This window comes from Lepeophtheirus salmonis, chromosome 6 (genome assembly GCF_016086655.4).
Source record: "Lepeophtheirus salmonis chromosome 6, UVic_Lsal_1.4, whole genome shotgun sequence".
NCBI classification, from domain to species: Eukaryota; Metazoa; Arthropoda; class Copepoda; order Siphonostomatoida; family Caligidae; genus Lepeophtheirus; species Lepeophtheirus salmonis.
In genome coordinates, this window is record NC_052136.2 from 36,745,456 (window position 1) to 36,766,739 (window position 21,284).

The window sequence follows — 21,284 nt, forward strand, 5'->3', positions numbered from 1 at the left end:
TCACTTCAGTCCTATTTTTAAATATTAGGGATGTGGAATGAAATAAATATCCATTGACAGTTGTTGAAGAGAGGAAGAGAGAAATATTAGCTGATGTAGAAAGAAAGACAATTGAAAAATTGGAGTTGGGCACTTTGAAGCAAATAATTTCTCGTTGCAATTGAAATAGATAGTCCGTTACTCTTCTAACTTCTTCCTCTTGTAGTTATCGAGGTACTTCCCCATCCATCGACTATCACGTACAAAAAGTGTACATGATGACTGATGGTTTGCCCTGGAGCTGTTGGACCTTTTTTTAAGGAGTCAAAGCTTACTATGAATCACACAACCTCTCATTTCATCTCATTCCTGGGTCTCCTAATTATGTATTATTCCATTATAACAACCCTCATTCAATTAGTCTAAGAGACGAAATGAATCTTCCCTGGATTCAAAGTATATTATGGACTCCTTAAGTATGCCCAAATTGGATAAAATACTTTATTAAAAGGGGGAGTTGAGAGACGAAGTAATGTGTGAGTCGGTCAGAACTGTCCCTGTTTTGAACGTCAAAACTGAGCGGATCATCAAAGAGTGAATTTCTATCACTATTTTGTTTTTACTATTTATTTGAGTGATTGAATTACTTATTGGCATTGATATTTAATGGTTAATTATTGAAGTCTCCCTCCTGCTGTGTGCCTGAGTGGATTTAGAAAGACCTCAACTAAGTCAAGTGTGATCCAAATGAGTGCAAGCCTCTTGTCCAATTATGATGTCCATGAAGGGATTCTTCGTGAACTACGAGGGGTTTTATGTGGAAGGGTGTACTTAGCACAGGATAAACGCACCCAACGGCGGGTTGCAATCAAAAAGTATGATTTAGATATGATTCCTAAGGCGCATGAGTTCCTAGAGGCGGAATCTTTCATCCTCGTATGTATCATGTTAAAAAAATAATGAAGCATCTGAAGTTGATGCCTTCTTTCAGGGTGAAGTGTCTCTGATGCGGAACTTGCGACATCCCAATATTCTTCCCCTTCTACATTCGTTCTATTATGATCAAGGAGTTTGCCTCGTCTCCCCCTTTGTACATTGTGGATCCCTTAGAAACCTACTGGATACAAACTATCCCAAAGGTCTTCCCGAACAATGGGTTATCTCTATTTTACGACATGTTCTGTCAGCACTAGACCATCTTCATTCTCAGGGTATAATACATCGAAGTGTTCGTGCTTCCCATATACTTTTGTCAGAGACGGGGAATGCTATTTTGACAGGATTTCGCTATGCTTGTCTCCTCCCAAAGTCGGATAGAGTCGGAAATATTATACAAGACAGATATGAATACTCTGCTCATGTTGCCTCAACAAACCTCAATTGGCTAAGTCCGGAGATACTAGCACAAGTAATATTATATAGGACAATGCATTAACTAATATTCTGTATCAAATTTCTTTCTATGGATAGAAACTCTACAAGTATACGGAAAAGTCAGATATATATAGTCTTGGTGTCACGGCTTGTGAAATAGCCAACGGAGCCATACCTTTCTCTGACATGGAAACATCCTTGATGCTCTTAGAAAAACTACGTGGAACGACACCAAAGTTATTTGATGCCTCCACCATGGAAGAGTTTGGCTCGGGTAAGATAATATATAGCTGACAGGGGCGTCCGCAGCAGGTGGGCTGGAGGGGCTGTACCCCCCACACTCAAAATTAAGGATTTTTTTCTTTTTACTAGAATTTTTGTTTGCTCAGGATGAAAAAAAATAGCGAAAATTGGGGTTAAACATTTCCTTTCTTTAAAACAAAGGAATGTTCCGGGAAATTATGCTGCAGAGCAAAAAATTAAATTTTTTTTGTGAATAGCTATGGATTTTTGAAATTTTTTTCCAAAAAATATAACTTTCTGTAAACATCTATGGATTTTTGAAATTTTTGTCAAGAGGTATCTATTTTTGAAATTTTTTGTGAAGAGGTATCTATTTTTGAAATTTTTTTCCTAAAAATGATTTTTTTTTTTAAATTTTGTGACAATAGCTATAGATTTTGTAATTTTTTTCAAAAAAATTTTGGGATTTCTTTTGCAAAAAAAAAAAAAAACCAAGCTCCCCCAAAAAAAAAAAAAGAATATAATCCTGCGGACGCCTCTAGTTGATCCATACTTGTACTTCACATCTAACTTAGAATCAGAATTACTTCAAATGGAATTCGACAATTTTTACAAGAACAAATCCTTCTCCGATGATTTGCATATGGTTGTTGAAGAATGTACTCAGTTTTATCCAGAGTCTAGGCCCTCTGCTTCTGGACTTCTTTGTCTGAGTATATTCCGTAAATGGAGGAAGAGTGGTAGTATCTCTGTTCCATCCTCGAAAATTACCCTCACTTTCAAAGGGGATGAGACAATTTCCTCTCTGGCGAAGAAAAATGAAATAGAGGAAATAAGCTCGCAGTTCTCTTGGAACTTTTGAAGACATCCAAATAAATGTGAATGCTACTTGTCAGATCTTCATCTTCTAATGACTTTTTAGATTTATTTTTAATTAATTATGAAGCAAATCTACTTCTCTATCGTTAATAAAATCATGAATCTTTATTTCCTGATAACTTTATTATCAAAGCATTAACAATTAATAATACTAGCAACAAAATAAAATACTGATTTAGACAAAATGAAAGGAGTATGGGGTATTATTTAATAAAAAATAAATATATAATGAATAAGTAAAAACAGATTTTTGCTAATAATTAAATAAATAAAATTGAGTAAGAATACTTTTGATAAAAATAACATCATTTCTAGGGATCAAAACTAATTATGACAATAAATTATATAAACAAATTAAAATATGTATATCGTTGCTATATGAGTGATAAAAGATATATAGAAAAGGGTTTACTTGATAAGACGTATTCATAGAAAAATAAAAATCTTTTACCAAAACCGAAAAAAAAGAAAATAAAGTTAAATAGATAAAAATCAAATATTAAATATATATGTGTGTATAAAATATCAATCTTCCTTTGACTTAGCCAGCAATTACAATAAGTTTTCCATCTCTTAGTGGAACGAGAATATGTGAATTATCAGATGTCAGTGAAACTCCAGAAATAGGAAGGAGAAGAGGTAATTCTTTGATTATCTCCAAATTGTACAGACCTCTTAAAATTAAGTTTCCATTTTCATCTCCGGAAAGTAAAAGGTCATCTGAGGAAAGGAGGGCAGTGATTCGATGATCCGAAGTAATAGATTGTATATAGTGTCCATTTACAGTAAAAACATGTAAGGAGTGGGTTTCGGAGCAGTGGCCAGAAAATATAATATCTCCTTGATAAGAAAGTTGAATAAGGGAAATAGTGAAGGGATCATCCGTCATTACAGGGGGATAAATAGTTCGTATGTATTGCCCTTCCTTCACAGTATAAACATTCACAGAACCATCTTCAGAACCAGATACAGCAATATCTAATTCAAAAATAATGGCAACACACGTAACAGCCTTATCATGACCGGAGAGGACCTGGAAGTATTGAAGATATTTTATTACTTAAAATATGAAAACAATTTTTAAAATGTTTCACCTGTAGGGGTATGAGACCCTTGCTTCCAATTTGCCAAACAATGGAAGTTGTATCCCTCGATCCACTAATCATAAATCGACCAACACGAGGATCCAAGCTCAAACATGTTACAATATCATCGTGTTTAATAACTCTCATAAGTACTTTGGATTTAGCTATATTATATATAATTATACTATTGTCCCAATGGCCACCACAAAAGAGGAATTTTCCATCATACGTAACAACCAAATGACTTTGGCTCAACTTTGTGTTGAAAGGACCAGGTATATTCCGAATCTCAGATAATTCTGACGTATCCCTTTCGAAGAGAAATGACGCTTTCTTATCAAACTGCCAACTGTGATAATTCACTTTAGCGGATCGAGTCACAGATACCATTGTTGTTGTACTAGAACTAGATGAAAGGGAATTTAAAATGGACTTGTTGTTGAAACAATCTAATTTAGGAATAACAACAAATGTAACAGGATCCTTATCCGTAGATATATTGATTGAATATGACTTCCAACAATGAGTTCGATTCAGTATATTTGTTCTAGTAGAAGTCATCGCCTCATTTTTAGATGATATTTCACCAGATGTCATCCTTCGGGGATGAGGATCCTTGAGTAATTGACAAGGGGTTTGACCAAAATTGTTGATCATTCCTTCAAGAGCTTCTCTCTCTGCATGATCCATAATTCGATCAAGGTTTACAGCTCCTTCATAGGTACAATAGTAAAATACATTCATTGCCTCTACTGCCTTCTTTCCAGTTTGCTTGTATCCAAAAATTAAGTCTATCCAATGATGAAGATTCATTGAAACATAGTCCGATTCTAATGCCTCCCTATGCTTTTTAATAAAGTCCCAGGGATCAGATGCCCAAGGAGGTAGTACAGTGTCATTTACACGCACTTTTTTAGAGCCTTGAAGAACACCAAGATCAAAACAATTTGAGTTGATTAGAAACTCCGGGAAATAAAAAAATTCAGGAATTAGTTCCTTGACGTCGTTTACATTCGAATACAAAGATTTCCAACTTTGCGGAATTGAATGAAATTGTCGATCTGCAACATCAAAGCGACCACTTTGAAGATCAATATGGAGAGATGTGAATGGCTCCACACGAACCAGGTAATGTAGGACCATTGCAGAATTGGAGTAGTGTGTACCATAATGAAACTTTGAAATTACTCCTGAAGGATCTTCAAAGCTGTCATAACGATTATTAACTTCATCTACATGTTTTGGATTTTGAATTCCAATGGGCTTTGAGAGATCTCTAAATGTTGAAGGATTGGAAAGATCTAACTTGGAACTAGAATAGTCCGCTAATATCCACGGGAAAACTGGATACTGGCTCAAATCATTAAAACTTCTTCCTGCTAAAGTATTTAGATGCATGAGGTATTCGAAATTTGAAATTTCTCTATTAATCCATTTGGACATTAACGCGGATTCTTTAAATGTATCCATGGGGGAAGCACGACTATAAATTACATTGGAATGACATAAACTATTAAAATGAAAGAAGTTAGAAGAATGAGATAATAGTTTCGGTGAATAAACAAAAATGATATTAAACCATACCTTAGTATACGTGAATATACTTTATTTCTTTTGCGATTAATAGGAAAATTGAAGAAGTGATTTGTATGATCAATCAAGAATATTTCCATTCCAGATTTTCTCAAATTAAATCTCCGTAAATGGAGTTCATGTATATCTATTAGACTTATTCTTAAATCTTTCCTTTCTTCCGTCCATTCACTGTCATCGTCCCCGACTCCATTTAAGGTAGTATCGAAAAAGTATATATAGCTTGAGGTTAATTCAAATTTGCCTAGAGGAATTATAATAATTATAGAAGTAATTTAAGAGAAATATTATGAAGCAAATGCTCTCACCTTTAATCACTGACATAAAAGTAACGAGCTCACAGTCTTCGCTCACGAAAAGCCTTTCCTTCTGTTGGCCCGACTTCTTGTCATCATCAGTTTCTAATTGTTCTCTGGCAATCATTTTTAAATCTTCTTCAGTAAGAAATTCTTCAGATATATCCTTTTTCTCTGTTTCTTCAGTAGCTTCCTTCAATTTTTCTCCAAGTTTGAATATTTCCTGATTTCCTGATTTTATATTTTTAATAGGTACATTATCTCTTTGACCCGAAGCTTGGTAGTGGGGATTGAAATTAAGATTTGGAACGAGTTTTATTCGCATTCGAAGATAATTTTCATTCGAGCTTAGTTTCCAATTATCACTTATTATAGCTTTTGATTGGTTGTACCAAGCTCCACGAGGTCCAAAGAAAAGCCTTTGGAAAAAAATGTATAGATAAAATATTTAAGAAATACTATGAAATTATTCAATAAAAAGTTAACATACCTTTTTGAAACTTTCCACCGCTTATGTACAAAGGCTAAGCGCGATTTGTGTTGACTTATGTGATTGTGATATCTTTGATTTTCAGTACGTATTAGTTCTTCAATTGGCTCCAGATAGTTTATAATCAAATACTTTTTGGACTCTTCAATACTCGCATTCCATGTGTCTGATGTCAATTTATTGCTTTCAAAGGATTCGGCCCAAAATTCATCCATTTTGTTGGGAAGAGTTTCTAAGTATCCAGACTCGTAGGTTATCTTCAAGTGAACCATTTTCTTCTCTATGAAGTACTTCCATTCTTCATTAAATATGTAGCTCTTAAATGTATCCTTAAAAGCTTCCCCTATATTAGTGAGTGTAGGAAGCTCAAGAGTCAAATTCAATTTATCTTTCGACTCATCTAGTACAGTCTTCAGTACATTCACGAGAGGATCATAATCATCAGGGGAATCATCATTTTTCAATTTATCTGAAATAATTGCGGATATTCGAAAAATTAAAAACCCAAGGACTTCAGAAGTATATGGTTTCATGCTTTGAATTAAGTCAACAAGTTTTTTAGATGACAATTGACAAAAATAATCAATTTCAGCACACTTCAACATAACTTCTAAAGTCATTTTTATCACTTCATTGCTACATTTATGTTCTATTTCCATTGAATCAACAAACATATGAGTAAGTCGTGAAATTCCTTCAACAAGCTCCTTTGTGATTTTTTTTACCCCAACTCCATAATTGTCATTCACAATCCAATCATAAGTCCAACATACAATGTGTTTGACTACATCTGGATTAAATTCATTGCTATTTGATAGCGTAAGAATAAATCTCTCCAAAATATCTCTTTTAACATCAACAACAGATTTATAGAGCTCATTGTTCAAACCTAGCAATATAAAAATAAAAATTAATTATTGATATAACATAACTCCATTAAGAGTATTACCCAACATGTTAATAGAAGCCAGAACTTGACCCCTTTCGCTTACAATATCTTCAATCTTTCCCCCCCAAACCTTCCCACATTATCTTATGCAAAATATCAACGACCAATGCGCCTAAAACATCTTCATTTGTTTCATCTTCATCATCGAGAATAACGTAGGAGGAGTTATCATCAACAATAGAATCATTTGTCGCACAAGATGGTTGAGCAGAAGACAAGTCCTCTGAAGAACTCGACCTGGATATCATTTCGCTAGGTTCCATTAGACCATCGAATTCATCTACATTAAGAGTTTCATATTCCCAGATACGGTGCTCAGACTCTTGATAAGTCATTGAACTGACTTTGTCTAATAAATAACCAACATTGTCAGTCACTTTTTTAACGGTTCTTTCTTTGAGGCTATGAGACGAAAGACTACCCTTGTGAAGATTATCTTTCATAGCTGATTCTACAGAGGGTATCGAAACTTTATTTTGCTGAACCTCGGAACTTTTAACATAGATATTTTGCTCTTTAACCAACAAACAGGATATACCACCCTGCCAACCTCGGGTTGATGCTAATTTATACAACACTTCAGGCTGTTCGTTTAATAATTTCAAGATCTTTTTAGCAACTACCAACTTTACTATGAGAGGGAAGTAAATGATGTGATTTAAAAGTCCTACTATTGATAGAGTATCAGGCACTGAGGAACCAAATAGGACTATATCTAAAAGAATAAGAACCTCTCTATTATCGACATTTATATTTTCAGTAAAACGATAGTAGTAATAACCAAGTATTGCCCCATCTAGAAATAGTTTCAGTGATTTTTTCTGTCTATATTTCAGAATCATAAGAGTTATCTTAAGAATAGACTCTCTGCATTGCCCCAATTCCTTGGAAGGATTCTTCATTAGAGCACAAAATAAGTATTTGTATCGGTTTTCATCTTTAAATATACGATACATTTGATCTTTAGAGGAAGATGGAACTGATGAATCTGACATAATATCAAGGATCGTCTCAATTACTTCAGAGGATAATTGCACTTCATTAGATGTTTCAATAAGTGAAGCAATAAGGTAATGAATGAGAGGAGTTATGTCCTTCCCATCTTTTACTAAATACATTTTTATAATACCAAAAAGTGCCTTCCTAACAGTTTGAGTATCCTCAACCGAAAGTACAGTAGAGTTTTGAATGCCATAAAATCGACGTATCGAGTCCATAAAAAATTGAACTCCAAATCTTTTTCGGAAAAATTTTCGATCAGATTTTATAGTATTTCTAAGATATTGAATATGTCCAATTTGGACAGTAAACTCAGACTTGGACCATATTTTAAAATCAAATAAAATACTTTGATGAACAGCCGACAACAACTTAGGATTTTGAGAACATGTAGCCATTTCAACTAGTAATTGGCAAGCCATCAAAACATTAACGTCAATTAGAGAAGAGTCCGCTTTTTGAATTAGAGCACCGATAATGCCAACACCACCCCCTCTATTCAGTTGTTCTAAATTAACAATATGATCAAACACTAAATTCCTTATTAAGGTTAAAAATCCGGAAATTGGATTTTGTTCCAATTTCCAATCTGAAAATGAACTTGAGGGAATTAATTCCCAATTTCCATCATGTGACATCTTTCTATCGAACTGCATCCTCTGTGGTTGATTCTCATTATTGCTTTCAGTATCTAATAAACTTAAATAACTAAGTTCGTCGATTTCTTCCTTATCCTGATGTTTCATATTGACAGATTCTAAAAGAGGAAAGAGTACTTGGACTCCACCGAGGCAATTAATTACATTTCGTAAGTCATGCGTAGTGTGAGTTAGTATTTTGGGAGAAATATTTCCATCATACAGTCCTTTATGCAAATCAATCAATTTATCATGTAGACGTGCTTTTGGGGAGAAACAAAAAATGATTTTGCTCTCTAAATCACTTAATACATCATTATGTACTTTTTCTTGATCAAATAAGTAAGTCATTGGAGATATGGGACCAATCAAATGCAAGAACTTTACTTGAGACAATGTAATAGCTTCATTGAACACATGTATACTTCCCAATTGTCCAAATAAAGGGGCGGATTTACCCCAAAAATCATCTTCTAATCCAATTAAAGTCCACTTTACATGGGGGTCATTGGATCTGTGAGGTAAATTAATAACACCAGGTAATCCAATTTTGATTGCGTCAATAATTCCATCCTTAATACTAGGCTTAGAAAATGACGACAAGTTTTCAATTCCTTTCTTTAAATCAAGAGAAGCTCCAATGCTACAATATAATATTGGATCATTAATTGAAAAAACAGGATACTTCAAGGAACATTCCAATCTCTTGGAACCATCCACATATACGACAAGGGAGCTTGATTTAAAAGGACTTCTTGCATATCCATGGCATACAGATAAAGAATGCCATTGATCGTCGTTGAAAATTTGACTATCCATAGGTACACCTAAGAACTCTTCTTTATGGGCAGAGACAACCACAAGTTTCCCCTGATGAATAAAGGCCTCAAAGCCCTGTCCTTGTTTTGTTTGAAATGAATATAGTATTCTGCGAGATTTTTCGCAAGAACGATTTTGCTCAAGGCGAATCCAGCAATGAAAAGTAAATCCATTTGAAAGAATTGGACATTGACTTATACTAGGTACTTGAATCCCTTGACTTGTATTGAAGTCCAGATATTGGCGGCACACTGAGTACCCATCCCCTTTTGCCATTGAACTGATGACATGGATAATATGACTCTTATAAGGGAATTTTCCTTTCTGTGAATCCGGAGTAGAGGGATCATCGTCATTAAGCATACTTATAAGTTGCTTCAGTTCGTACGGTGAAATCGAATATTTTCCTAGGGATTCCAAAAGTTTTAAAAGCTCGGATGCACTTTTATGTTCTAGTCTGTCAAAACATTTGAGAGTATGAATTATTTCTAAAATGATTCCAGAATCACAACATAATGCCTTGTTTTGTATATTGGATGTACACAAGACCCTAATGGCTTGACAAAGCCATACCTGTTGTGCCCCATTTTCATAATCAGTCTCAGTGATCCAACGTAGCAAGTACACGAGAGGCTTAACGTTTTGTATATTATCACTTAACTCCTTCCCATGAGTGGCCATGTATAAAATAGAATGTAAGATGTTTGTGTCAGGAGGACCCAAACCACTAATTATATTGAATAACATTGAATATCCTTGAATCTTCATCATTTTCTGACAAGCAATATCACAACCAGAGAGTATTAAACTTATTCGATTGATCACAACAGGCATAAGTACCTAAATAAACAAAAGGAAAAAGAGTATATTTCATTCAATTCAGTAAATGATCACTGAATACGTGTACCTTTTTCAAATCATCATTAAGAAGACATTGACTTGTAACTGAGAGCAAAGTCTCAATAATACCATTTCTAACAAAATACTTTTTCAACTCTATAGAGGATCCTGACAACATACGAGTTAAAAGAGAGATCCCTTCAATCATGGTCGATAGATTTTGTCCCTTTTCACTCAAACTGACTAGAACTTGTTGATATTGATTGATGAGCACAGATAAGTCTATTTGTCTTTCATGAGGAGGAGTTTGCTCCATAATAGTTATGGATTGTGTGGAACAATAAATTGCAACTATATGTATATCATCCCCTGTTTCCGAATCTCGAATTGTTTTAAGTAACATTTTTGAGGTTGCCGGCGAAATTGCTCTAATAGCATTGTGTCTACCTCCAGAAATAATAGCGCCAAATACGTTTAACATTTCTTTGGCTAGTGTAGGAAAACGATCAACCAATGCAGTTTCGAAAGACTCATACAAAAAAGGAACAACCTCTTGGTGAAGAGCAGTTGAAGTTGCAAACTCTTCAGCTTTACCTTCTTTTCCACATATATACGCTCTCCAACAGAAGCCAGGATCATACAGAGACTCAAAAAAATGGCAGCTCTCAACAATCAAGTTGATAGTCTCTGTTCTTATCTGAAACACGATGTCTTCTTTACCTTGCTTCTTGACCTTTGAATGAAAAAAACTGGATTCAACTTGCAAACAGTTTTGAAGAAAATTGGAGTTCATATCCGTTAAATATTTGACAAAATCCATTGAAGCAATGAGCGGAATGTTCTCGGTGCATCTACACAAAATGGTCAGGCACTTGATGATATCTTTAGTATCTGACACAACATTTAAACTCATCAGTCCATCATTACTCTGACTTTCTTTGCTTATGAATAAGAACTTGCTTAAAGCCGCTAGGAGCTCATCAGGTAGACTTGTTAGATTGGGCCCAGACTCTCGATAGCCTGAAATAAAGGGACTTGAATTCCAACTATGTTACTAAAAAAATATAATAATAATCAATATACCCTCTAATTTGGATGTTATGAGCATCTCCCATGTAGGACTAATTCTTTTCTCCCATGAGGAAACAAATTGATGAATGAATTTTCTGAAGTACTTTTCCTCATTGGTACTCGTGTATTGAAGCCATATATCATCCATAAGTTCAGGGTCGATCTTAAACGTGGATTCCAGTCGGATAAACCCTTCCTCCGCCATGGTGGCGGAAATATATATTTGTTAGTAGGAACAGATGAGAGTTAGTTAGTGCTGTAAATGAGACTATTATTTTAGGAGTTATTATTTCTGAAAAAAGAAAAAAAAATGTAAGATTCAATAACTGCCAAGAAAAAAAAGGATAAATAACATGTTTCAAATCGCGTAATATACTTTTATATTTCACTTTCTTTTAGGAAAAATAGTAGTAATTAAAGATAAAATGTGACAAACAATGAATGCTCTGTCAATTAAATAGTTGATTTCATAATTATATGTAGGAGGGTAGAGTATAACAAGGAACGGATAGGAAAGAGTTAGCTCAATGAGGAACCAAAAATTACTTGACTGAACAATTTATAATAATAAATATTTTATGCACGAAATTGAAAAAAATATTTAATTCAGTGACTTTTTTTTAAATGTATTTTTCTTCAAATTAGCTCGGTGTAAAAGTAAGTATTTGCATAACTATGCACTTTCCACCTCCTTAGAAGGGAGGAAGAAATCAGATGCAGTGTGTCACATGAGATCTTTTTAACTCTTTTTTTTCACATAAACATTCATAATTTTTGGTTAGTTGAGTTATAGAAGTCATTCTTTAAATATATATATGTATATTTAAAAAAAAAAAAAAGAAGACCATCAATGAGTGACCACAACATGTATGAGTTTGAATCGTGTTAAAGCTTAATATTTGAATCAAATATGATTATGAAAAGAGGCAGAAGGTATTATTTTAAACATTTTATAAAAAGACTAAAAAAAAGTGGGTTTTTTTTCGTTCAGTAATTTCGGACTTCGAATTTGATTACAATTCCCTCCCCAACAAACAAACAAACACAATACTTCATTTCTTTCTTTCATCCTTGCTCTTGATATCGTTCTAAGAATAAATGAGAATACATCAAATTTATTTTAGTTGTAAATCTTTATAGCTTTTTCCATGTAATTATATCTAGGTCTTTTGGAGCTTTTATTCACGTGTTCCAGTCCAATCCATGGTTTAGCACTATTTCCACCCTGACCGCCAGATGAAAAGTTTTTGATTTTTACGAGATCATCGAAGTTATTCTCGTCAACATATCGAAGTCGACTCACTACTATAACAGCTATACGATACTTTTCAAACTCCTTATCTGCAACACCCAAATGCTTTTGAATCTTATTCTTTATTTCTTCAAAGTTACATCCATCACAAATTTTCATGAGGAAGGGAGTACCAAAGGTGGAGTATATATCTTTGTGAAAGTGCGCAACAGGAACTAAGAGTTCGTTTACACCGATTTCCAATTGATCCTCAGGGATTTCTTCGATACGATAAGTTTTGTTCTGAAAAGAACTGATGACTTCCAATAAGGTATCCTCAGAGGCAACATTACAGATTTTATTGCTGACAATTTCAACAAGACGTAGTTTTCCCACACGCTCAATTTTTAAATGATTTACAGCTTCATATAGCAAATCCTTGACTGTACCTGTTTTAGCCGGATATAGTATCAGTTCTTGCTCTTCATTCTTTGAGTTGTCATCACTACCGGAATTTGAGGGAGATGGAAGCCAATAGCATTTAAACTGTCGTTTATTCTCCAACTCATGTACCGGTATTGAGAGTCTTTGATAAAATATTTTTTTGGGCTGTTTGGGCTTGGAAAAAGTAAGCAGATCTTTTAATGTACCTTCAAACGAGCATCTCAAAGCAATATTAGGGACATCGCGGTAACTCTGAGATTTGAAAAATTGGAGTAAATCTGAATTCACGCGCAATTTATCAGCAACAGCCTTAGAGAAAGAATCATACGTCATCCTCTGTGACAAGACCAGTACAAAACCAGAATCATTCGTAATATTTTTATCAACAAAAGTGACTTCCACCTTATTAAAGAGATCTCTAAAATAGTCGATACATGTGGGTAAACGGAGGTTCTGACTTGCTTCTTCGGTCATATATTTTTGAAAAACAATAATGTCACCATCTAGAAGATCTTCTAACACCGTCTCCAGTGGTTTATCGAAGTCTTCAATTTGTTCCAACATATTGGGCTGAACCTCCTCATGCAATATTAATGTAGTATCCGGTTTCAAGTTTGTTCGCTTTAATAGCTCTGGTATAATTTCTGAAAACGTTGCGGAAATAGACACATGCATATGCCCCGAATAATATATTTTTTCTTCAGTAGGATTATAATATTTAAAGAACAATAGCACATCATTCTCTTTGTCGAAAGGCTTAAGAGGTCCTGGAATTTCAGGATTTTTAATATCTAAGAACACTGTCCAGGGATTGCTATTCAACGTAACATCACTGAGTGGTTTCGGTCCTTCACTTGCCACATCCAAAATGCACGTCCGAAAGGTTTGATTTGCACGATGTTGCATTGGCCACAGTCTGATTCTATCCTTGGGCTGATTGAATTGCTCACTTATTGTATCAATTGCAACTAACAAAGTATCACTCTTACGAATCTTCAGTTCGTGATAGATGGCCCTATCTGGATCATAGAGATCATTTCCTTGATGACCGCTGAAACCATCTTCCGTAATAATTCGGGTGTTCATATAGAGATGAGCCTCAGATTTGTCTTTTCTTCTGGCCATTTCAAATCTTTTTTCTTTTTCAAGACGATCTGAGAGTTCTTCAGGTATATCCGCATCATTGACGTCGCACAATATTTCCGGAAGTGTAGACTTTCGGATATATACTAACATATAAGCATTTGTACTTTGACGTGTATTCGAATCATCATCAGAGCCTCCAAAGTTATATTGAATGGCTTCCTGTGATGTACATCGTGACACAACGTCATCATCGAACTTGCACCATTTTCCATCGCCTTTAGGGTTTATAAAAACGACATAATGCCCCCCATGGTTATCCCCACTATGAACTAGAACTGCATGCAGAATATAGACCATGGAGTCATCTACATCATCTTCATTATCCACATCCATGGCCTCATCCTGATTCTTATGTTTCAAAAATTCCGTGAGATTGAGAACATCAGGGAACTCAAATCGATCATTGAATTTAACTGAGCAATCCGTCAACGGATCGTAATGAAATCTCATAAGATGTAAGTGTAGAATAGGTGGAAAAGATTCGAATAAAATCCCTTTCTCCGCTTCTTGAAGTCCGTAACCCCCAGCGTCATATTTGTTTTCCCCTTCCAAAGTTTCTGTTTTAATATAGTCTCTGAATGACTCAATGATATTCTTTTTTCCTTTAATGTTAAGTTGGATGTCATAAAATGATTCAGTTCGACTCGAAGTGTAGTCTACATTCTTGCACTTGATGTAAGAGATCATTTTCCCTTCAAATAATTTGGGTATGGTGCCCTCCACCACCGTTCCTTTCATTTTCATTTCTAATTTATCAAGTAGAACACGTAAGAATTCTTGCACATCATGCTGCATGAAAGAATCCAATGTTTCCCAGCCAAAGCTCTTGGTAAGCTTCTTGGTTCCTACAGCCTTGTCCAAGAATTGGAGATCATTAAAAACACGCTGTAAAGCAAGTGCCACAGACTTGGAAGAGTCATCTGCCTCAGTCGGCATTTTATAAACACTTTTGCGAAGGTGATTGGAGAAGTAGAGGACTTGAAGAAGAGAGTTCATGTAGCAGGTGGCTCCTTGGTTCTTGAGTCCCACGTAGCCAGTGTGCTTCTTGGAATCCCAGGAGACACCGTGAGGGGCGTCCGCGCTCACTTTCACTTGGAACGTCACGACGTCGTTGGCTTCGTCGTAGTAACCTAGCAAAACAACAGAGATTAGCACTTTACCACTTTACCACTCCCTCATCCAAGCAAGAGTCTCCTACCTTTGAGCGGGTCCATCACGTCCGTCCAGCTCATGTAATGACTGAACCCCCAATCATTCTCCTTCGCAAAGAACAAATGACTGATTTTCCGGGAAAAGGCATCTGAGGGATGCGACGCCTTCAGGATCCGCAGTTCCGCGGACGCTTGACAGGACCAGGAAGCAGCCTCACTCTCGCCGTTGCATTGCAAAAAGTAACCCACGGACTTGGTGTTGTTGGTCGTCCGTGGCATGATCATGATCTTCCAGGGCAGATTCCGAACATAAGTCGCCTCACTCAGCACTGAGTCCTTCAGTTGAGAAAACTTTTCCACCCGAAACTCAAAAGAGGCCTCTGGACGAGCATCGTCCACTTCCTCATTCATTCTCTCAATCTTTCCGCAACAACAAGACCACTTCTTTCAAAATACGATCAAACTAACTATCCACTCCTAGAATTCTCAATTTCCCTCACTCTAGGATCACAACCAATTTTTTTTATTTTACTTCGCTTTTTTTATTCTTTTCTTTTTCTTTTTCTTCCTCCTCCTCACTTTTTATTTCACAGCAGCTCAGAGCAACACCAATTTATGTGTGTATTTCATTCACTTCATTCTTTCTTTCTCTTTTTTTCTCTCTTCTCTTCGCTTTTTTTTTCTTCCCTCCAGCGCCACACACACTTGCTGTCGCTGCTGCTACAGATATTTGCAGCTAATACGACTACACAATAAATTTTCTTTTACATGAGGTAAAATGACGTCACTCTCTTCTGCTTCTCCAATTAATATCCAAAATCATCCTCTGACTTAGAGCCTCTTCATTTCTCATCAACTTCGAATCTGCTCAGCTCTCCGCCGCCCTTTCACAATTTGTTTAGAACGTTTTCACGTGACTTCACAATTTTGATGTCGTCCATTTTGGGGGCCTAAACAACCAAGTTATATATAAATAAACCCCCTTTTTCATTAATATGAAGGAAAATAGTCCACTTTTGAGGCCAACCAATAATAGGACTTCAACCTTCCTGTCTATAAAATTATAACCTCTCTATTGCCTTGTTTTATTAATTATTATTTATTATGTATCTTAACCTAAACTGTATTCAAATTATGTTATTACATCGTTAAACAATCAAGTACTCCACATCCTAGCAAGCCTCTAATAATTTATGCAATTTGAAAGCTATTAAATTTTTTTATAGGAAATAGTATAGTGGTTTACAGTTTTTAATTATAGATATATACATATTGGAGTACATAAGTATTATATATAAATTATAATTATCATCATGGCGAACTTGAGCCTTTCTTAGAGTGCTAATAATGTTGCCTTATTTTTCATGCTTATTTAAAATTCAGGTTTCTGTGAATGACGTAGAACTTTCTAAAGAGTAAATTTTAGAGCCAATGTGTTGTTCTTTTATAATATTGATAAATTATTTTCAATGAAAGTACTTTTCAAGAGACATTATATTATAATCCCCAAAAGTTGTTTTTCTTTTCATTTTTGAATAAGAATAGCTTATAAAATGTATGTTAGACACATTTTGGGCTATATAGATTGCTTTAAAGTAGTAATTTAGATATGTAATTATTTGAAAGAGAAGGGATCGATGGACCATAAAGTGTACCATCGATGTTAGTACACTATATGAGTCAGAGTCATACATTCCTTCAAGACCTCTCTTTTCAATAGCAGAACAAATACGCAAGAACTTTAAAAAAAAAAATATTATTCCTACATAAAAATATTGATTAAAATGTAGCCATTATTTCATGAGCGCCACATGCTAGGTATTAAATTCATTATAAGTGATGAAAATCCGGTGTATTTTGTAGGTACCCCGTTTTTTTGGAATTGGTAATCTGAAGAATGAATTTTATTTTCCTAAGCTATTGTCATTATTATTTAATACTTTGATTAGCGAATTTCCTTTTCTAATACAGTCGATTATATTCAACCCCTGATTGAACATTCGTGTGTGTTCATAAAAGACGGAGAGTAACCTTGGAGATTTGTATTGGAGTTATAATTATAAGTTCTTTTCCGACTCAGAGTAGAATTGGGGGTCGAAATTGGAGTAATTCTAGCAAATATCCTTCTCTCCCTCTTCCCTTATCACAGCTGACTGTAGCTAATGTGATGAAACGTCATGAGCATTATTCTTTCTTTCCTCCAAAGCAGAGCCCTATAAATTATAATAAGAGTTGCGGCAATAGACTTGAGCGCCACTTTGCGTCAACCTTATGAAACTACAATTGAGCCCTTAAACAACTTAAATTCATCACATTGAAAGTAGATCAAACCTAATAAAATAATTATTAAATGATAATTAAAAAAAAACAAACATAATACGTTCATTTTAGTTTAAACAACTAATTCAAATTACATAATATTACGAGTACGCGACATAAGATTAGACGACTTTTTCTATTATACAAATACTCTATAAATATGAAAACTAACATTTGCCTTGCAATTATAAATAACTAAAAATATAAATTAAATGAAGATGTTATGGCAATAAAGAATTACCTTTTTCATTAAATATTTATTCTTATGGACTTCCAATTTTCAATTAGATTCGACAATTGTTTTATACAATATTTTTAAATTTATGTTGCTTTATAAATTTTTTGTTCTAAATTTAATTTTAATTATTTATTACGTTTGTCAGAGGAGCAACTGGAATTTATATTATTTCTAGTCTTAAATTTTCAGAGGAATTTATAGAAACTAAAGCAATTGCTTGTAGTTAAAAAAATGACAACACAAACCAATATTTTCAATCTAAAATGATCTGAATAATGCTTTAGCTTTAAGAATCCCAAAAAAACTTGATTTTATAAACTTATAATGTTAAAAAAAATCGATTGTATAAGGAAAAGGATTATACTAAAATATTAATAAATGTTTTTTTAGAAAAATATTTATTTTAATGTTTCTCTCATTGTTTGTTCTCGTAAATGTATGTGCAGCCGAATTATAATTTAGCTACTAATAAAAAAATGAACTATGCCATGATATTTAAGAATTTATGTAGACGATTTTATCATTCCAATAGCTATTCGGTAATAGATTTTTCAATTTTTGTCATCTTTTTTAAATCTTTGATCATTGATCTATAAGTTTATTTCCAGGTTCGAAAATTACTCAAAAAAAATTTAGAGCCGTAAACGAATCCATTTGAAGACGTATAATTTCGTAAGGATATCAGGCTGGTCCAATCACTTATCGACTTTTCTTCATCAATATAGAATGACTTGTATTCATAACAATGAGAATTACTCTAAAATATTTTACATAAACAATAGCCAACCAAATAAGCAAAGGAATTCATTTCAGCTAAGTCGAGAAAGTTAACAAAAATGAATTCAAGATCCTCAATCTTTTCTTCATTGTGAAATTCTTCCATCATTTTCGATTCCTCTAGCGGTACTAAAAAACGGAAAATTATCCTCTTCATATCTTATCCCGTGTTTTTTTATATAGAAATTCTCAAGGCGTTCTTCAGTTCTGTAGGAGAAGGTGTTGGATTTTTATATCTTACTTGGGCAAGTATATTCTCAACACAGTCTTATGTACATCTAGACCCAAATACAAAAGAAAAAACTGCTTGAGATAACAAAAAGTTGGGCACCTCAATGTAGGATTGGGTAGAAAGTATAATTCCTTTTTGTACTGGCTTCGAATTACATTCATTTTTGTTTCCTATTCCTTTAGAACTAATTAATCTACTAAAATCTTGCAAGAAAATCACTGCCGAATCAAATTTTTTTTATGTTGGTCTTACTTAGTGCTGCTGTTCCTCAGTTTCTTAATGTCATTAAATCAAACCAGTTACCAACTTGCTCACAAAACCAAACAACTGTTAAATAAGATTCCGGATAATCAATTTTATCAACCATAAATCTTATTGCACTTCCAGTTGCATGACTAAGAAGGTCGTTTGAAGCAAATGAAACTTTCATCTTTTCAAAATTTCCAAGATTAATACTGTTGGGAGAAATGCGAGACTGGAGTTTGAGCTCCCGATCTCTTTGGAGTAGTATTAAATCTTGGAACAGCTGTAATGATATCGTAGATGAGGGGAGTTTATACGTAGAGATGTGATATCTTGGTCATTAGTAAGATGGTTACGCAAATTTTTTAAGAGATGAGGAACATCAGCAAAAATGAAAAGATCCTTCAAGGAAGTGATGGGATTAGGAATTTTATTCATGATTTTATTCCTAACTCCTTGATTACAAGGACCCATATCTGATGTTATGTGGGTGACTATCAACCCGGACTTTTAAAGCCAAGGCGATATCTTTTTGATTGAAACTCGATCCAGTAAAATGGTAGGTAACGACCTGCTTCCAGTGAGTTTTGACTCCAACTAATGCAAATACTAGAGCATGTGTGACCCACTCATCACTTGACGGCTGAAGGGTCTCGTAACCTCTTACTAATTGGCCACCGACATCATATTCGAAAGTTGATTTAATCGACATTTTGTTCATCACAATACCAGAATACTCGTTGCTATCTTCCATGGGTTGGGTCTTTAGTTGAAGAAGCCTCATTACAATATGGAGGATTCCTGGTTGAAAATCGATGTGCTTCAGGTTTCGCTGTAGAGTCCGATTGCTTGGAAGTGGATAACCATGACCAATTAACATTTGATAGCCACTTGTGCCATAGGCTAACCTCAATTGGAGATATTTCTTAATCGTCTTATCTCACCATGACCTCACTTTAGAGATCTGACTCAATAGATTTATCTGGTCTGAGTTGAAAATATTAATGAGGGAATTTTTCAGATAAACATATTTCTCTTCGTATTTGCGTACCCTAGTATCTCTTTGATGAACTTTTTTCTTCAGCTCAACAATCTTCTCCCTTTGAACTTCTAGTTGAATTTGAAGAGAGTAATTCATGTCTTTTACCTTTTTCAATTTTTGCAAAAGCTCTATAATAGATGTAATAAAATAATCATTACCAATAGCATAATAGATAACGTAGTCAAGAAATATATAGTCCTACCTTGATATTTTTTAATATGAATATATTCCTCAGGATGTGCTGGAAAACTTTCCTCAGATTTTGTACCCAAAATTTTTTTCCTCCTCAATAGTTGATAAATTTTCTAGAGAAAGAAGATAGCCTTTGTTATTATCTGCTGCAGAGTCTTCCAAATGAGGATCATGGGAACCAAATTTCATGTTGCCTAGCTCTAATAATCCAAAAAAAATGTTACAAATACAATTTTTCTTATGTTAATTTACCTTCTCCTTCCTCATCTGACTTTCTAGAATTCTGTGTTTCTCTTTGCACATTAGGCTTCACATGGCTGAATAGTCCCAAAACAAAGCTTTTTTATCCGTTTGGAGTGGTCTAATTTTTGGAATTGGCTTCTTGTGAAGTGCTTTCAGCACAACCGATAATGAGTGGAAGGCTTTCAATTGGCCCTATTCATTCGTAGTATCCATATACTCTTATCCTTCGGAAAGGAAAAAAAGCGTGGCATCTTTGTCTCCGGAGCATTTAACAGCGCTACATGAAGACATTTCTATCCTAATTTTGGGATTTCAGGTCGATTTATTCGAAAATTACTTAGTCTTCACAGTAAATAAGATTTGAATAAAGTTACAAATTTATTTCTGCTGATTGTGAGCTGACGTCAGGCATTTTACTTGGTGTCGTAGCTCTTCTTATAGGGCACTGCTCCAAAGCAAAGCATTCTTCAAGTTGTCAGAGTTACCATGTTGATTTTTTGTATGAATCAGATCTGTTACACACTTTACTCATTCATCCGTTATTTTCTGAAATATTTCCGTTTAGGCACTCATCCGTTAATTACTTTTCGTTCAGTTTTTAAACAAACGACTACAACGATTTTGCACATCAACTATCTTTTCCAGTTATTATGTACATTAACGGTCTTGTTCTATGATTATACACATTAACGGTCTTGTTCAGTTATTTAACCACGTCCCGGGGAGAAATAACCTTCACCCTTATCGAAGTTTCAGAGACACGAGCACCCT

At 34.4% G+C, this 21,284-nt stretch overlaps 3 protein-coding genes and 1 long non-coding RNA gene across 4 annotated transcripts; 1 reads left to right on the forward strand and 3 right to left on the reverse strand.

Moving 5' to 3' along the window:
* Positions 1-52: 52 nt before the first annotated feature.
* Positions 53-2,665, forward strand: Stlk (Ste20-like kinase). Its single transcript, XM_040715356.2, has 4 exons — positions 53-915; positions 971-1,387; positions 1,450-1,627; positions 2,172-2,665. The coding sequence occupies exons 1-4, from the start codon at positions 727-729 to the stop codon at positions 2,456-2,458; spliced, it is 1,071 nt and encodes a 356-aa protein (XP_040571290.1). The 5' UTR covers positions 53-726; the 3' UTR covers positions 2,459-2,665.
* LOC121120474 (neurobeachin-like protein 1) lies at positions 2,580-11,551 on the reverse strand. Its single transcript, XM_040715360.2, is given in 9 exon segments — positions 2,580-3,508; positions 3,570-5,070; positions 5,145-5,397; positions 5,462-5,868; positions 5,940-6,828; positions 6,889-6,958; positions 6,960-10,184; positions 10,252-11,204; positions 11,268-11,551. Coding segments are annotated over 9 exon segments (7,983 nt in total). The 5' UTR covers positions 11,461-11,551; the 3' UTR covers positions 2,580-3,016.
* On the reverse strand, positions 11,545-15,878 carry Usp7 (Ubiquitin-specific protease 7). The gene is made up of 2 exons (XM_040715344.2): positions 15,275-15,878; positions 11,545-15,206 (listed from the first exon to the last, which is right to left on the reverse strand). The coding sequence occupies exons 1-2, from the start codon at positions 15,636-15,638 to the stop codon at positions 12,376-12,378; spliced, it is 3,195 nt and encodes a 1,064-aa protein (XP_040571278.1). The 5' UTR covers positions 15,639-15,878; the 3' UTR covers positions 11,545-12,375.
* A 2,285-nt stretch (positions 15,879-18,163) lies between these two features.
* LOC121120974 (uncharacterized) lies at positions 18,164-20,470 on the reverse strand. Its single transcript, XR_005865296.2, has 3 exons — positions 20,281-20,470; positions 20,088-20,206; positions 18,164-20,023 (listed from the first exon to the last, which is right to left on the reverse strand). It is a non-coding gene; the product is annotated as an uncharacterized lncRNA (long non-coding RNA).
* Between the last annotated feature and the right edge of the window lie 814 nt (positions 20,471-21,284).

Excerpts from the sequence above, each read along its gene's own strand:
- Stlk (XM_040715356.2), top strand. The coding sequence starts at position 727 with ATGAGTGCAAGCCTCTTGTCCAATTATGATGTCCATGAAGGGATTCTT. Across the intron at positions 916-970 it reads AGGCGGAATCTTTCATCCTC|GGTGAAGTGTCTCTGATGCG; the intron begins GTATGTATCATG and ends GCCTTCTTTCAG. Across the intron at positions 1,628-2,171 it reads CATGGAAGAGTTTGGCTCGG|AATCAGAATTACTTCAAATG; the intron begins GTAAGATAATAT and ends CATCTAACTTAG.
- Usp7 (XM_040715344.2), bottom strand. The coding sequence starts at position 15,638 with ATGAATGAGGAAGTGGACGATGCTCGTCCAGAGGCCTCTTTTGAGTTT. Across the intron at positions 15,207-15,274 it reads CGTGATGGACCCGCTCAAAG|GTTACTACGACGAAGCCAAC; the intron begins GTAGGAGACTCT and ends TTGTTTTGCTAG.